The sequence below is a fragment of the Ochlerotatus camptorhynchus genome, unplaced genomic scaffold (genome assembly GCF_037179485.1).
Source record: "Ochlerotatus camptorhynchus isolate MF236.1 unplaced genomic scaffold, CSIRO-AGI_Acam_v1.1 ptg000080l, whole genome shotgun sequence".
NCBI lineage: Eukaryota > Metazoa > Arthropoda > Insecta > Diptera > Culicidae > Ochlerotatus > Ochlerotatus camptorhynchus.
In genome coordinates, this window is record NW_027040570.1 from 1 (window position 1) to 18,728 (window position 18,728).

Sequence of the window (18,728 nt, forward strand, 5' to 3'; positions counted from 1 at the left end):
CAAAAAATGGGTACTTTTCATCCATCATGTTTTTTCTGCACATGAGTAAAATGTACCCATTTTATTGATTCGTTTTTTTGCTCCAGGCTGCTGTCAGCAAACGTGTTAAAAAAAATTCAAATCAAAAAAATACTTCATATTCTTTATTGCACATAAACACTTAATCATAATCACAATACATATTACATAAATAAGTAGAATTTACCCATAGGCAGGGTTGCAGATATTCAAGCTTAGTATTTTCCCTCAGAGCGGTTTCACATTCGGTCCAGATCACTGCTGGGAGCTGTCCACGAGGGATGCTACTGATCGAACTGACCCTTCCGCATGTAAATCACATTTTAATCACAGATGATTTTCACTTACCTAAAACGGAACACATTTGTAGAACATATACAATTTACATCATAATTGCACTTTTAATATTTACCTCGTAACAATAGGTACCAGATCGTGTCCAGATCTTCGCTATTCGGGGTTTTTCGGCTTAACTCTCATCATCTTTCTGTGTCTGATAGTAAAGAAAAAATTAATCACCCGGCCGTAGCACTATTTCCAATAAACTTTTCCACCTCAATAAGCATTAGCCGGAACAAACTAATATATCCATTGGACCTCCGTCACATAATCGCAGTACTCGTCTAAATATTTTAAATGTGATTTTTACCGATTTGCACGCAATATAAAAATGATTAAACATTCTGTCCTGCGCGTCCAGTTCTTTAGAGATGTCTTGAAGTTAATTGAAGACACATATTTAACCATTTTAACAGTAGAATATATTTTCAAAAATGGGGAAAAAGTACCCGCTTTCGTTTTTGAATAATACCCATTTTTTGACAGTTTTGAATAACTTAAAAAAATGAATACAAGAAACTCATTTAATGGGTACTTTCGAGTTAGCGTGTATTTCCATCGGGAGGGGTCTTATTTTATTATTTTTCACATATTTGAATGAAATTACAGCTCGAATAACACCAAAATCCGGAAGATCCTAACCGCTGGGGTAGTTTTATAAATCTTCACTTTTCTTAACAAAAATATGTGGAAGCACTAGCCGGTCCACTCAAAAATCGATACAGAAAAGAAATAATTTCATGTGGATGTTGATTACAAGCACCTGAGATGGATAAATTAATCAGAAAAGGTAAAAACATTTACCTCATTCCTATGCTTCACGGTGAAAATTTCAGCCCTCATCACTCTTTTGATGGTTCTCTGATTCACCACCAGAGGCTGAAACGATCGCTTAATTTCCATTGGATTCGCCTATTGTTATCCTCTCTTTCGGACCACCAATACTCGTGCGCATTAACTGTACGCGCCACAAGCGGCGGTACTACCAACTAAGAAACATTTCAATAGACCGTTAAAAGCATGCTCGATGAAAAACATTCCAGTGTTATGTTTGTTTGTCTGTGCCTCAAATAAAAAATTTATATTATTATGTTAGGCATTTAATTTTAATTATTTAATAAGCGCACAATCTATTTAGAAACTTTAGGGATTTCTTAAACAAACAAAAAATCACCCCAGCTGCTATTTAATCGACCTAAATGCTTTACTGTTAGCCTCTTTCACTTAATAAAGCCACTGAAATCATTTATTTACTCAACACTACGTTCAATTTGGCCTTCAGCTTATCCAGGCCGGTCTGATTAGCTTCGTGATAGTAGGGCAACTGTTTCATTGTCTCATACCATGCGGCCACCTTTGGCCATCGACTAGCCGGTATTGGACAAATCGTTTCCATCGTGCTCAGGATGGCAACGATCGAAAAATCCGCCACAGTCAGCTGAAATGGGATTGGATATTCTAACACTTTGGTTTGGCAGTTTCATTCAACGAATACCTCATCACATGCGACAAACTTCGAGCTTGCCAAATACGTTTCCAAATATCCGACCACTTCTTCTAGAGGCTTAAGATGATCCTCCGTGACTTCCGCTATCTGCCGATGGAATATTTTAACCTGAAATTACAGAACAATCAATTTCAACTGGACAATCACGGACATAAGTGCTTCTAATCTACCATGAGCGATGACTCTCGTTGGAACAGCACGGAATTGTTGAAGCACAATCGATTGTTGACTAGGGCACGTTTCTTTGGATCGTTTAGCGAAAATTCACTCTCCTGTCCGTAGACGTCGCAAAGGTACATCAGGATGGCGTGGCTGTCCGTCAGGACGAGGTCACCGTGTTTCCATACCGGTACCTTGTGAAGGGGGTTGAGCTAAAATTTTGAATTTTAAATCGTTTTTGTTTTCTTGGGAAAGAGTTTCCATGTGCTCACTTTGACAAAAGCTTCGTTCAAATGTTCTCGCTGGAATAGACGAACCAGTTTGAGATCCACTTGGTCGTTGATTCCCAAGGCTGCTAGGGCGAGTAGGACACTTCGGACCGGTGGACTGTTGGGATCATAGTATAGTTCGGGTTTAGACATGACTGAAATGAGATGTTTTGAATAGGGGGGAAATTTTATGAACTATCGTGTTTCTTGATTGAATGCAAATATTTGAAAATAAATATATAAATACTTGTCCCATAATACTTTAGGCTTCCCAGTGCACAGAGCATTATCACAGACAAATAGACGCATCTATTAATCCTTGATCATTTTTATTTTGGATACTAGGTAAACACATTAGTTTTCTTTTATTCAACATATATTATTATTATTATTATTTAGCTTTATTAAGGAGGCTTTCAGCCTTGGGCTGGTTCGCCTCCAAATATTCAACATATACCGTGAAGTCACCGACAAACCGACATGAATGACTACACGAAACGAAAATCAATTATTTAATTCATGTGTTTCACTTATACATTTTTGCCAAAGCATCAGCCTTATACATTCCATAAGGCAAACCACATAGGTCCTATTAAAATGCATAAAAGGTATGTGTGACCGCTTATACATTTCATTGGACACATGATCTTTATTAACTTTTTGCAAGGCGTCTGCTTATTAGTTGACTTATACATTTTATGAATAATCAGCAATGGAAATTTGCCAAAAGGTATAAGGAGATTTCTATCCGTGTATACAAAGTATCATCAAATTTCTGATCAAAGCACAAAACTGACATCTGCCGCCGTGTTTGGCAAAAAATGTGTATCCTAGCCATGAACACACATACAAAATGTATGAGTTTAATCTATTCCGGGCAAATTATTTTTATCTAGATAACAAATTTCTATGGTTTTGACAGATGGGATCGCTGCACATTTAATCCGCAGTTATGGATTCTCGATCAAGAGTTAAGTTTAAGTTTCAAGTCGGTTTGTATGTCTTGTTGATAGTGAGAAGACTCGGCTTTGTCTACCGAGAATGATCTTGAAACAAGGAAAAAAATGAGTTCATCTATGTGATTTCTAATCCTCTATTCGTTGTTCCGTAGTTTGAAGTGGTTAAGACTAGGGTTCTGATTCATTGTCATTATCGGTGGCATACCTTAATTTTGTTGCTAAGGAATTCAATTTTGACTGACAAAGGGGTGCGCCTTTGGAGGGTGTTTCAACACTCCGAAGGGTATAAATAGCGGGACCTTTCAATTAGAGTCGGATCCTTGCGATAATTGCAAGAGTGGCAACTGAAAAAAATCGAATAGTTCATCATTTTTCAATACTGATGGAGTAATTCGACATGCACTAAACTAAGGACACGGGATATACTACAATAGATCAATTTACTGGTCGCAGTAGTGTTAGGTTCCGAACAGAGAAAAAAATATTTTCTAAATTTATATTCTTTCCATACACTAGTTGATAATACCTATTTAAATTTTAATTCAAAATGTCCTCATTAAAAATATGTTTTGATTTTTTTTAATTCATGGAATTAGGAACTTAGGAGCACGAAATGATGGCACTACACGGTAGGTTCGCATGTAAAAGCCTTATCCACTGTGGATATGCGCAAGGAATACTAATTAAGTTCAGTTTGAATATAATAGCTAAGAAGAAGGGATAACTTATTTCAATCTGAATTATAGTAAAATCAACATTAAAACATATTCTATTTTATCGCTTTAAAATGTAAACAGCCCGAGTTGTTATCATTACCACCGTTGATCAAAACTGTAGAAAGCTCTCCTCATATATATAATCTAATCATGACGTAGCATTTGTGTACATTCACGGTTCAACGCATTATATACGTACTTTATCTACAAATTGTCATTGCTGCTAGCCACGAATGATAAAGCATATCATCGTACCGTAGTATTCTGTAAAACTGATGCATGCATTCCGGTAACAGGTTTCAGTTTCCCATTGTGCTTCCAGATAGCAACTTCCATACACCTATTTATCGTACAGTACGTTTTCGCGCGATTACTACGATGGGCAAAATCAAACTCTACAGCAACCAGCTCAGCCCGCCCGGTCGAACGGTTCAGCTAACCGCAAAAGCACTCGGCCTTGAGATCGAATTTCAGTAAGTTTCATATTCGATCCGGTTGAGGTTTCAGTATCAATCACTTCTTATTTTTCTCACTTCACTACAGTTCCGTCAATGTTATGGGAAATGAACACCTAACGGAGGCGTTCGTCAAGGTTGGCAATATCCTATGCTTGAATGTTCAACCAAACACAGACTCTAAACGCATTGATTTTCATTAACGCAGATGAACCCGCAGCACACCATCCCGGTGATCGACGACGACGGATTCGTTCTGTACGACAGCCACGCCATTGCCATCTACTTGGTTTCGAAATATGCCCCCAACAGCGCTCTCTATCCTACCGGTGACATCAAGCAGCAAGCCCGAATTAATGCCATCTTGCACTTTGAATCGGGAGTGATGTTCGCTAGACTGCGTCTCGTCGGGGACGCCATTCGGAAGGCCAGTCAACAGTCGGAAGTTCCCCAGGATAGCATCGATTGTGTGCTAGAAGCTCTGGGACTGTTGGAAGCTCTGCTCGTCGATCGGTATCTGGTGGGAGACCACGTGACGCTGGCCGATATCAGTTGTGTGACTTCGTTCTCGTTCTTGGATGTGATGCTTGAGTCTCATCTACAGGCAGATCGTAGCAAGTATCCCAAGGTGTACGCTTGGTACGAAAGGATGAAGCAGATCGATGGGTACGAGGAGATCAACCAGAAGGCCCTTGATCAGTTGGGCGAAGTGATCAAGACGATTTACGATGGTAACAAAGCGAAGTGATTTTGTGTATGATTGGAAGCACTGGAATGAATAAAGCAGTTTTGCTGTAATTTGATGCATGTCAGCAATCGAATGCTTTTGAAGCGGGTCAAATGTAAACTCTTTTTGTTCTTCCACAGTAGCACCACATACGAAGTGACAGACGACTTACTCGCGAAGAAATCCATTTAAATAATGTGGTTCACTGTAATAGAATTTTCTTGGAAGCTTGTGCCATCATCCGCCAGATGGGTTAGTTTTTTGTTTTGATTTGAACAAAGTTGATTTTGTGTACAATGATTCTTTGACAGTGTGCAAAGAGTGCGTATCATTTTGTCATCTTTTTATGCATTTCAGTTTTGAGTAGGAAGAGATGAACTAGCCTCAGGCTAAAAATCTCTATAATAAAGAAGAAAAAAAAAAAAAAAAAAAGTTTTGAGTAGAGTGAAAGAGATAGAACCAAAATATTCTAGTACATTTGGTGAAAATGCTAGTTCAATCCAATAGTAGTGTTGCCATGTGGTACAATCCAGTAGTAGTGGTGTTGCCATGTGGTACACTGAAAAATTGCAATAGAAGGTTAGTCACCAAAGTTTTCGAGCCGCTCCGTCTGTCACTTCGTTTGTGGTAGCACGCTGGTCACAAATAGGTTGTTGAAGCTTCTATACTACTTATTTAATTCATAAACAGGGTGCTGCAACTTCTTGTGACGAAAGTGTGCGAAAGACGTACGTCGATTGTCAATGGGGCTTGGCCAATTGGTAATTAATCACCGACGGCAATCAAGTGCCAGGGAAGTGACCGTACCCCTGGGAACCATCGAACCCAGGATACCAGGACCAAGGGTTTTACTTCCCTTCGGTGGGAAGACGTGACAATCAGAGATTGTTTCGCCTTAGAATAATCCCCTCGACCTTGGCTGGGAGAACCCAGACACACTGAGGTGAGAAAGCTGTCACGCTCAACCTCCGGCGCCATCATGCCAGGTCTAGACGAACATTTGAAAATGTGCTAAAATTTAAACGAAAAATCGACAGGAAAAAATATCGAAGAAAATAAAGGTCGAGGGGAAAAAAGTTCTAAAGTACAAAACATTGTAAACGCAATATACTGAGTAAAGCAAGCAGGCCAAACTAAGACGCAATTTGAACAATTTTCAAAAGTAATTTATCTCTTTTAAAGTTGACTCCTTCTCTATAACTTGAGAAGTTTTTTGTCATATAAAAGCTTTTGAATAATCGAATTGAATAATTATAATGAATTGTAGCGCCAGTCGGGGTGACATAATCGGGGTAGCAAATATCTTGTAGCTCGTTCACATATTATGTAACGCGCTTAGGGGAGGAAAGTTTCCCATCTTGTTATTTTTCGCTACGTTAAATGAGAGGGGTGGGGATGTTTTCAAATCTGGCTACGTAACACGAAATCTTTTTCAAAATTAAATATTATATGATTTATTTAGTTTTAGTAATTTCAATTTAAATATTTAATTGATTTCAATAAATACATTAACCTGCTTTTCAATAAAAATACTAAAAATGCTATATATGGAATTTACAGTAGTATTAAAATAGTATTACTCGATCAATATACACACCTATTTTTTTTTTGGCACCACCTCGGCACTTTATTTTGCTAGATCTCACTAAAAAACTTACCAGTTGGTTACAATCCGTGGATTTTTGTATTTATGAGTTGTTGTTGTTTGGAAAATTCACGTATTTTAATAACAAAATCAGAAGGCAACACACAGCAGCGAAAGGGCTAGTATCGCTGCCAAAACACTCGAACGATACTGAAAGGAGGAAAGTCGTAAAAATGGATACACATATTCTGAAAAAAAGATTTGGCAAAATTGATTGAGGGTAGCCATTTTACACACTTAGAATATTTCACAAATTTCGGTGAAATTTTACCGAAATCTCAACAGTAGAATGTTCGGTAAACAGTCTGTGAAGTTGCAAAAAAGTTATCTGTCAAATTACCGAAAAGTTCTGTGATTTTTCACTGTTTTCCTGTATTTTTTCACAGATATACTGTGATTTTTTTGTTAAAAGTTAAATAAATTTACCGAACGATTCGGTATTTTTTTACAATAATTTTGTAAGCTTACTCGGAAAAAAATCCGTTCCCGAAAACGGGAACGGACCGTGAACAAACCGTGAACTGAAAATCACGGCCAGCTATCCAGAACAAAATTTTCTCAAATATACACCGTGAACCATGGTTCACGACTGTGGTTCACGAATATGGGAACTCTTTTTTTCCCGTGTAGAAGTTATTTCTTTCATTTTTTTATTCAAATGTAATAAATACTGAAATTTATAATATTCTGACTGGTGTCCAAAAGTAAGAAGTATATGATAAACACACGTTTACTTCCGGAACGCAGTCGTACATTTAGAACCACCATACTTTTTTTTCTACAAAGCAATCGAAACGTTTTTTTATTGCAATGAAAAATTTGTGATAAAGAATCGCTTGTAAAACCTTTATTTCGGAAAACGTGTCTCTCGGGCGGAAGTGGTCTTTCTTCTAATGATCGTTTATGTTACAATGAAAACGATTCACATAACCGGGAACTTTGACGCGGCAGTAAACCAGATTATCGGCAACTAAAACAAAGCGTAGTGTTAATAATACAAATTTATCATACTTACTAAACATACTGACGAATTTTTAGTTATGCTCCTGTATACCCAAGTAACAATTTCCAGTTGAAGAAACGCTTTCGTTTTGATTTTGTTCAGCTGCAAGTTGAATAATAATTGCACAATGTGTTAACCACAACTTTTATAAAACCCTTGTTTACACTGGTTTGGAGAACCTATACAACTGCAACACAAAGGTGTTGTCTAACGTATTCAGTAAAACGTTTATCCAAAATCAATTTCTTGTTGAAGAAACGCTTCCATTGTGATTTTATTCAACTGCATGCTGAATAATAACTGTACAATTTGTTTATTACAACTTCTGTAAAACTCTTGTTTACACTGGTTTGGAGAACCTGTTCAACTACAGCATTATATGTATACGCGGTATAGGAGTAGAAGCAACTTTTATACAACGTTTATAGATACATATTAAACTCAAGCTTTATTATTTTGGTGAAAGCTCTTATACAACGTTTGTAGACACTTCTTGACAGCTGCTTTGAAATTTAGTAGAGAGTAAACCTGAGAGGCGTTTGTTGCACTCTTTTATGACTCCTAAATAATCATTGTACAGCAAGCGGTGAAAAGCGTTTATAGCACTTTTCAATGACTCCTTAACAACCGGATAGAAGCAACTTTTATACAACGTTTATAGATACATATTTAAACTCAAGCTTTATTGTTTTGGTGAAAGCTCTAATACAACGTTTGTAGACACTTCCTAACAGCTGCTTCGAAATGTATTAGAGATTGAACCTGAGAGGCGTTTGTTATACTCTTTTATGACTCCTAAATAATCACTATACAGCAAGCGGTGAAAAGCGTTTATAGCACTTTTTAATTACTCCTTAATAACCGTTGTGTAAGTACTCACAATATTCACAGATTAAAATTAGTTTAACAATTGTCGTGGTACGCCAAAATAATTGCTTGTACAGTTTTTATTAATTTAATTTATTTGTGCACATTGAAAAAATATGTTATTATGCCATAATTCACATTCTGTGATCATGGAGGAAGTAGTAACAAGCATCTGTTTAATCTTTGATTGATTTTCTTTCAATTAATCTCTCTATCCATTAATTGAGAGAATTTTTCTAGAAATTTTATCGTTGATTATATGATATATGTCTTAAATTAATGTTTGCATTTATTAATACCACCTATATATAATTTACCTCTACTCCACCAAAGGTTTCTCGAAGCAAGATTCGAACTCATGATCCCGGATTGCCAGTCGCTTCTGTTTCCATCTGCTCTATTCTTGAATACATATTTTGATCATATGAGAGAAGTATATCAAGCTCATCTTGAGTAACTTCTCTTGCAGTCGAATAATCATTGCCTTATGGTTATATAAACATGCCTATCACTTGTGCTATTTTTAGCAACAAAATTGTGGTTGGTCGAACGTAAACAATCATTTAAGAGTGCTCCAAGCAGTTTTTGAAGCTTTTAACCAAATGGCAATACAACTACATTCTTGTACAACTCTGGAAGCTATTATTCAACGTTTGATCAACTCAGGTGTTGTATAAGAGATCCCAATGGTTTGTTTTGATGCGTTTATTCCACATCCTATATGGCTCCTGTCAAACAGTTTAACCGAACGTAAACAATCATTTAAGAGTGCTCCAAGCAGCTTTTGAAGCGTTTAACCAAAAAGGCAATACAACTACATTCTTGTACAACTCTGGAAGCTATTATTCAACGTTTGATCAACTCAGGTGTTGTATAAGAGCTCCCAATGGTTTGTTTTGATGCGTTTATTTCACGTTCTATATAGCTCTTGTCAATCAGTTTAACTAAGGTGCTATAAAAGTTATCGTAGGTCTTATAAAGCATATAGTTAAACCGAACGTAAACAATCATTTAAGAGTGCTCCAACAGCTTATAAAACTTTTAATCAAATGGCAATACAACTACATTCTTGTTCAACTCTGGAAGCTATTATTCAACGTTTGATCAACTCAGGTGTTTTATAAGAGCTCTCAATTGTTTGTTGGGTAGTTTCCAACATTTCTTCCATATTATAACACTTTCAACGGATGACATTATAAATTTTGTACAAATACCACAAAAACTGAAACTGTTTAATATGGGACGCAAACAATTGTCAAATGGCTGACAACTGTATTTACAGAAGTTCGGTGAAAAACACAGTATTCGGTAAAAAATAGCTACGTCACCGAACTATCCGTAATTATTTCACAAATTTTTGCAAACTTGTTTGATTTCACCAATCTTTCGGCGAGTTTGTGAAAAAAAATAGTAGAAAACATTGATTTTACAGAAAAATCTGTAAAGTTTTCGTTTACAGATCAATTTCGGTAATTTTTTTCACAGAATTCTGTGATCTATTCTAAGTGTGTAGATTTAGATGATGATGCAGAAGTAGTATCAGGCGTCCATGTGTATAGACTGAGATATCTAAAAGTGCAGTGTCATTAAATCAACACATCAAGATTTGAGGCAGACATAACATTCTTAAAACGTTCATCGAAATAGCTTTTAACGGTCAACATAAATGTTTCTTAGTTGGTAGTACTGCCACTTGTGGCGCACTTGTGTTTGACGTTTACACACTACAGTCATCTGTTGGGTGTATTGTCCATCACAGTGTATACGACAGATGGCGGTAGGAATTACAATGAGAAATGAAAAATGTGTTGTGTCTGTTTCTCTGTGATATAAGGATAAGATAACATTAGGATAAAATCAAAACATTGAGAAATATAACGCATCACTTTCAGAAATACTTCACTTCGCAACCGATGAACCATTTTGACGAACATATGAGCACTGACGAACCGACGTGACTGCTCATACAAGCTACTTTCAAATTCGTGCCCAACACAGAACCAAACTTTGTTAATTTAAATCAACAATATATATGTTTATTAAATAAAAATATGAATAGTTCAAAGTAAATTAAAATCATGTTTTCAACAAAAATATGTATGTTTGAATTAAATTCAAAAGCATGTTTATTTCAACAATACATAATCTGGGTAAACAATTTTTAGCGTGTCCTTTTTTTTCCTTCTTATTTACATTCGGCAAACTCAACTGAAAACGGCCTGCAAGCGGCGAAACCGAAGGAGAGGGTGCGGAAATCCACGCACCCACCCGGAAGTGTTCCAAGCTCGAGAAAACCGGTGGAACCCCACAATATCAACGTCACTCCGTCGTTTCTGATGTCAATCCCCATATGATCCTCACCCCCAACCGACGTCGAAAGAAAAACAGATTATCCCCCAACACCAAACGTAGAAAGAGGCCGGTATGAGGACCAGCGTCAGAAACGACAAAACGACGGTAATATCACGGGTTTTACTGAACTTGAACCCCCAGACACCCACCCCGACGGCCGCTCGGATCTCGGCTCGGATCCAAACACCCACAGACCTTCCTTAATCGCAGGAATTTAGATGCCCTGTCTGCAGATTTCCATTTATTTGCTATTAATTTTATTTTGTTTTATCCCGCATTCAAACGCTAAAATAATTTCAAAATATTTTCGTGTATTTTAAACATGAAAAGCATGTTTAAAATACACATATTTATTTTTGATCACATATAGTTCTCAAATCAAACAAAAATATTCACGTTTATTATAAACACGATTTTTTTTTAAATAAACGTATCATTATTTTTGTTTTAAACATTATTATCAATGGATTCAAACATGGATGTTTGTGGCCAGAACAAACTGAGTTTACGTTTAAATTCACCTCAAATATTTTTGTTTCGACGGTAAATTTTTCTGTGTGAAGACGCCATATTTAAAATACGGTAAACACTACCATCATCTACTCATCCGATTGCGCCACCATGAGCAAGAACACGAACCTTCGTATAATTTGTATTGCCTTGGTTTGCGTCTCACCTTGTTTGACAGATCTGATCGCCCGTTTTAAAGTTCAAATCCCTCGTTTGACAATTCGAATTGTAGACAAACGAAATGCTCCTGTGGCATGTCGGTGATATGAGTACCCAAGTAATCATATAGTCGAAATATAGCTTGTATAGATCAGTGCACGGTCCCTAACCTCACTTTTTGCTCCCTATCATTTTGCTTCTGAGTAAAAGATCAATATTCTTACTTTGTTTGAGTATGGTTAATTGGGGAATCTGATGAAACTGTCAAGTCTTGAAACTAATCCCTTTCGTATTTCTTTCATTCTCTTTTCGCACACGGAGCGCTCGGTGGACCAGCGACTTTGGACGTGAGCCTCGTCCCAGATCACCATGGCAATTCAGTGACAGATGGTGGACATGAAACCGACAACACCAACCAGCGAGGAAGGAGTCAACATCGAACCAGGAACGGAAATTAGTGCGGATTTATCTCCCTCGGAAAACAAGAAAAACCCGGAAAAGGCGGAATCATATTATCACAACCAAGGACGATCTACGGAAGGAAATTGCCAGTGAAGCACGGAATGATCAAATCAAATCAATCCAAGCTTCATGCCAAACACTGCCGAAGGCTTTTTTCTGTGTCTAGAAGAGCAACTCCAGTTGAGCAGCTTTCAGAGTTGTATGAACGAATTAAATTGGTAACTCTTGAGAGTTGATGAGTAGTTGAATGCCCATGGCGAAATCCAAACTGCTCATCTGCAAAAATTGAGTTCGTATTGATGTGAAGCATCATTCTATTTACAATGATCTTTTCAAAAAGTTTAGTTATTGATGAAAGCAAATTTATTGGATGGTAGCTAGAAGCTTCAGCTGGATTTTTATCCGGCTTCAGCATTGGAATAACTTTTGCATTTTTTCATTTATCAGGAAAATATGCCAAATGGAAACATGTGTTAAATAGTTTTACCAAGAAAGACAAGGTACTCTCTGGGAGTTTTTTGATTAGGATATAGAACATTACATCATCACCTGGAGCTTTAATATTATGAAACTTTTTAGTTATAGATCTTACTTCGTCCAAATCAGTCCCCCAGGAATCGTCAAAAATATTTTCCCGAGAGAAAATAATCAGATAATCCCGACCAACCTGATTCTCAATAGGACTAGTAAGACCCAAACTTAAAATTATGTGAACCCTCGAATTGCTTAGCAAGTTTCTGAGCTTTTTTTTCGAATGTGTGATCAAAACTTTACCACCTTCTTCATGAGCTGGAATAGGCTTTTGAGGTTTTTTCAATTTTATTTTCAAAAAATATGTTCCTCAGGGCAGAGAATCGATTTTTAATTTGTTTTTACAAATCCCACCAAATAAATTTTATCGCAGGATCGTGTGTTCTTTGATATTGTCTCGCACGGACATTTTTCAGACGGATCAAGAGCTGAAGATCGTCGTCTTTAATTATTGAATCGAATTTAACCTCACATTTTAATACTTAGGCAGCTCTTGATTCAACTATAGAAGTAGTCATAGATTCAAGAGCATAATTAACATCATCTTTGGTTTGCAGAGGAATGTTTGGATCAAAGCTATATTCTAAAAATGTTCGATATTGCTCCCAATCAGCTCTATGGTAATTGAAAGTAGAGCTGTTATGGTTAGAAATTATATCGTGGGATATTTCAAAGTTACGGGAAAGTAGTCAGTATGGGTAACAAAGTTGACATGAATCAGTTAAGACCAAATCGATAGTTCACGGATTGCTTGCGAAGAAAAGCATGTTGGGCTGTTTGGATATTGAATAGTGTAATAACCTGCAGAACAATCATCAAACAGAATATTAGCATTGGAATTGCTTTGAGCATTATTCCATTAGCGGTGTTTTGCATTAAAATCACCAATAATGAAGAATTTAGACCTATGACGGGGTAAGTTTTTGAAGTTCACCCTTGAGAAAATTCTTTTGCTGGCCTACGCATTAGAATGACAAATAGGCAGCTATAAACGTAAGTTGCTCAAATTTTGTTTCGACAGAAACTCTCATAATCTTTGGTTTCTAAGTTTAATAAAGTTTGGTTTCTAATGAAGAAATAATTTGATGTTTGATTCGTTATGAACAATGATGGCAACGAGGGGAACGACTCTTTCTACGATGCGGGAACGATTTTGTTTTAGTGTGGTTAGCTGCGCGCACTTTGAGTAGATAGAAAGATTTATGACGATTCTGAAGATTTCCTGCAAAAAGATGATGCGCGATGCAAGTAGATGCGAGAAAAGAAAGAAGATTTTTAGTAGATTGGTTTGCTAGAATTGAGATTTAGATGTGACGCCCCCCTCGGATGGCAACGCCACCACAGGGTTCATCAAGGCGATCATTTCGATAAATGAAATAATTTGCGTCCCTTTTAACCTTATGGTCAGGTTTAAGGAACGTTTCAGTTATAACGGTAATATGCAGGTTATGAACTTTAAAAGAATTAAATAGCTCGAGCATTCCAATTCAAAATATTCAATGATTTAAAATCCATTGCTGAATTTCAAAGTCATGACGATATTGTTCCCAAATTTTACTCCAGTTTGAATAGCATCAAATACGGAGTTAGTTTTCAGCATATAAATAAGTAATCATGTCAATTAATGATTTCTGTAAAAATTCCATTTTAGGAGCAGTAATGCTTCCTAAGTCAAAATTATCAAACTTTATAGGTATAGAATATTTCGGTGAAAACCGGTAGGAAATGTGCTAGGTATTTCCTTTCCAACTTCAAGCGACCATACCTGCAAAGCCTTGTTGCTTCAAGCGGAAAACGCGTCCAGGTTTTCACCCTGCCGCTGACGGCCAGTAGATGCCCAAATAGGCCGTTGATTACACCGAAGAATTTTCTGTCATTTTCAACCACTAGCAAGTGAAAGCCCACCTGGAACTGGACGATATGGATCAGAAAACAGTTCAGTAACTTTCCAATGCCAGCCGTGGAACGGAACACAAGAAGTGTGCTGCAGATATTTACATACCTCGCAAATGTCCGATAAGGATTCCAGCAACTGACCTTCAATTTCCCGCTATTTGGACTACATTATTCCATGTAAAGTCTGGTCCACTTAGCATCCGGAAAATTTATTTATTCTATAGCAGCACATGGTGCGATTTGGTATGTTTTAACAGCGTTTTGTTTTGAAAGTACACGTGTTTCAGTGGTTTGGTGAAAGTTTCGTCGTTTCGTCTTAATACGAGCAGTATTAAAAAAGTTGTACTAGATGGAAGACGAGAAAAGAAACGTGCATACAAATTTGTTGGTTTTGTGTCCGCAGCTGCAAATTTCTTGCCAAATAATCAAATTCCGGACGAAAACAAACTTCAATTTGCTGGGAACATCACCCCGTGCTGTGGCCAGATCAAGTTTTTGTCAGAAAACCTGCCTGATATCCATCTTTACATATGTTTCGTCGTCCACGAGAAGGCATCCTCTGTACTTCGTCAGAACCCGGTCGAACAACTTCCGGGCGCGTGTTCAGGCCACTAGATTCTGCTTCATCATCTTGTTCGGTTGCTTGGAGGCACGGAATGAACGGTAACATGCTCGCAGACAGGTCCTCCGGACGGTCCAACGGAACTGTATTTTTTTTTGTGAAATCCCGATCCGAGAGTCATGGGTTTTCTTGATCGTCTGCAACACCTTCCAATTCAGTTGCCGATTCAAAGTTCCAACACAACGTTTGCTGTGAACCTTCCGGGCAACACTCTTGCGATCACGTAACCGCATGAGAACAGCTCCCACGATAGCTATAAATCGAGAAACTATAGAGTTTCAATTAGATAGCTCCTAGGTTTCTCTGACAGCAAATTGTGCAAAATGATATTAATTAATGACAAACCACAAGCGAAAATTTGTCTGACCCCTTATGAAGATAAACAAATACATTGGTAGTCTTTTTGGTCACAGACGCGCTTTCATCGCTTAAAATTCGGTTCGCCAACTAAGCGAAAGAGTGGTTCATATTGTTCATATAATATTTTGATACAATTCTAAAACACAAACAACGTGATACCTTTGGGAATGCTTCAAATAATACTTCTATGTGATAATACTAAGACGAAAGTATGCGTAAGCTCGTGTAAGAGCGTCAAAGCCAGGAGGAAGAAGATATTCCTAAATCCCTTTCACTATTTTCATGGAAGTCCTTAACATTTTTCATGAAAACTTCATAGAATTTCTAATTAGAAATTTCATTATTTTCTCATTCCAGAATCTATAAAATTACCGGAGCCTTAAAGATGTCAAGAATAATGATTATTTTTCCAAAAACCGGACTTAAAATTAAGACTATTGGTGAAGTTTGCCCGTTATTGCCATGCTTGGCATACACAGTTTTGATCACGAATTACTCATTTGCTAATAACTTTGCATACAGTTGACGAAACATAGTTCTTTTTGAAGCAGTAGAAAAATAAAGTTTAACCTTGTTATAGATACGTAAAAAAGTAGATTTTAATTTTAGCAATAAACTGTATTTTTTGTTTTTGCGTTGTAAAAATGAAATGAGAAATGCTCGCTGCACATCTCGGTCTTAAAGCGTAAAAATCCATTGGTGTTGATTCAAATGTTATGATTTACCTACTCTTTGCATATCTACAGTAAACTATGATCCTAATCTATCAATTACTTAAAAGAAACCCAAATTTCAACAACTGAGTGAAAAGTTATTAACAAATTAGCAGTCGGTGTGTACCACTGTGCATGCCAAGCATGGTTATTATTTAGACTGATGCAAAATTTGAAATTTTCGCTCCACAGTGCTTAAACGGTTTCAAATCAGGTCCTGATAAGCCTCCCAAAATTTAAACTCATTTGGTAAGAAACTGACTCAGCACAAACTATTCGAAGTTTATATGGAAATAACTATGGGAAAACCAACCTTTTTGTTCATTGTCTTCTACCCATTTTCAATATTGCTTTTTCGAAAATTTCTATAACTATTCTTACGGGAAATTTTTCAGCCAAATGTCAAATTAAACTGCTATCATTTTTAAAAGCATAGTGATGGGGTGAATTTTTATATAGATATGATCAAAAACATAAGTTTTCCCATATTAATTCCCATATAAACTTGAAATGGTTTGTGCCAAGTCAGTTTCTTACTTAAGTAGTTCAAATTTTGGGAGGCTAAGCAGGATCCAATTTGGAACAGTTTAAGCACTGTGGAGCGAAAATTTCAAATTTTGCATCAGTCTAATGGTTATGGTACTAGCACAGACAAACAGACATAACACATTGAATATTTCTCAATGTTAAACATCGTCGCTAAAACATTACCACCATCTGTTGAGTACACTGTGGTGGGTAGTACGCTGAACAGATGGCGGTAGTGTGTAAACGTCAAACGCAAGGGAATTGACTATGCGCGCCACAGGTGGTGGTACTACCAACTATGATACTTTTGAATTGACCGTTAAATGCTTGTTCGATGAACAAATTGCGAGTGTTATGTCTGTTTGTCTGTGGTACTAGTGTTCCCTTAACACGCCGAACACGATGCCTCCGGTAAAAAGTGTAACGGCAAATTGACAATGTATGAAAAATCATTGGTCAGCAATTTATCGATAGATTTGACACCTATTAATACCGAATAAATATTAAGAGTCAATAGATTTGAAATTCGTCAATAAACGGCTGGGCTATGATTTTTTAAACATTGCAAGTTTGCCGTTACACATTTTACCCGGAAGCATCGTGTTCGGAGTGTTAATTGGCCGTACGGCCTAAATCATGTTTGAGGACAAGATTGCCGGAATCCTAACTTCCTGGCGAAGAAACCTTGATGTAATGACAATTTGAAGGTTTTAGGCCGTATGTCCAATTAGAGGACATAACTGGCACACTTCTCCTATGCGTTCCCACGTCTTTTAGGTACTGTGCCTGCTTTATAAATTGGGATATTATTCACGAATTTGGCCATTTACTGCCAACCTAAGTATGTGCAATAATTATTGATGCGCATGGATTATTTGTAGAAAATGACTCAAGGAGTATTTTTCTAGAATATTTGAAAACGCTAACTCAACGCTATCATCTCGGTGATACTTCGGCGGTGTCTTTCAGAACATGAAGCACCTCCGGGTTGCAAGCTCGCTGACGTCATACACGCCTGTAGGATGGTATAGCCTAGTAAAGAGAGCGGTACCTAGAAAACGTGACGTGGTAGGGTAAAAGTATTTTCTAGACTTTAAATCAGGTGATAAAGAGGTAGACAATATGGTAAACATTTTCTGTCCTAAAAATACGTGTTGTGCAAAGTGTTATCAATTGATCAAAAATATAGAATTTTTTTTACTCTTCAATTTCGTCAAAATACGTCTTAGGTATATGAAATAAAATCACAAACTTTGGTTTTTTTTAGTTGAAACATTATTTTGCCTTTGCTAACTTTGACAACGATAGATTATTGACTATTTCCATACTGATGAATACATAAAGTCACTTATACAAATACCATCACGTTGTTATCAATCAACTTACCGAATTAAAAAAAAGCGTCGAGCCAAGTTATTCCCGAAAACAAAAATATGCTGACCGGCTTCAAATTCAAATTTGCCAATACACACAACCGAAACCGCTTGCGATGGTTTGTTCTCACTCTGCTGTTTACGCAAGCTGATTTCCATGCGCGTGCACCACGAGTTGAACGAACGCCACCACAGATCGACAGAGACTGATCTCCCACAGTCGGGACGAGACGTTTGTTTTTGATTCGCCATTCATTGCGCGCATTCATTCCCATTACGCCCCCTTCGCTCATTCGGTCTGCTCTAGAGAGCAATCACAATGCCAAGATGCTAGATTCAATTTGCTAGATGTGGGTGTGGAAAACAAACATGGATAGAAGTAGCATGGTGTGATGGTACCAACACTACTAGCCCGCTAGAACCCACCGGCTCGTCGCTGTGTTTGCATTAGTTACTCAACATAGTATGGATTCATGTTTGCTTAGTACAGACCTACTGTTGACAGATTGCATTCGTTTACTTAACGATGATAAAAATGTAATGTTTGTCTTTTTTTTC

At 37.1% G+C, this 18,728-nt stretch overlaps 2 protein-coding genes across 2 annotated transcripts; one reads left to right on the plus strand and one right to left on the minus strand.

The window, feature by feature from the left end:
* Positions 1-1,565: 1,565 nt before the first annotated feature.
* On the minus strand, positions 1,566-18,721 carry LOC135697946 (glutathione S-transferase E14-like). The gene is made up of 5 exons (XM_065217802.1): positions 18,184-18,721; positions 2,296-2,447; positions 2,035-2,235; positions 1,853-1,972; positions 1,566-1,795 (listed from the first exon to the last, which is right to left on the minus strand). The coding sequence occupies exons 2-5, from the start codon at positions 2,443-2,445 to the stop codon at positions 1,604-1,606; spliced, it is 663 nt and encodes a 220-aa protein (XP_065073874.1). The 5' UTR covers positions 2,446-2,447; positions 18,184-18,721; the 3' UTR covers positions 1,566-1,603.
* LOC135697922 (glutathione S-transferase 1-like) lies at positions 4,346-5,170 on the plus strand. The gene is made up of 3 exons (XM_065217783.1): positions 4,346-4,440; positions 4,511-4,559; positions 4,631-5,170. The coding sequence occupies exons 1-3, from the start codon at positions 4,346-4,348 to the stop codon at positions 5,168-5,170; spliced, it is 684 nt and encodes a 227-aa protein (XP_065073855.1).
* Positions 18,722-18,728: the final 7 nt, after the last annotated feature.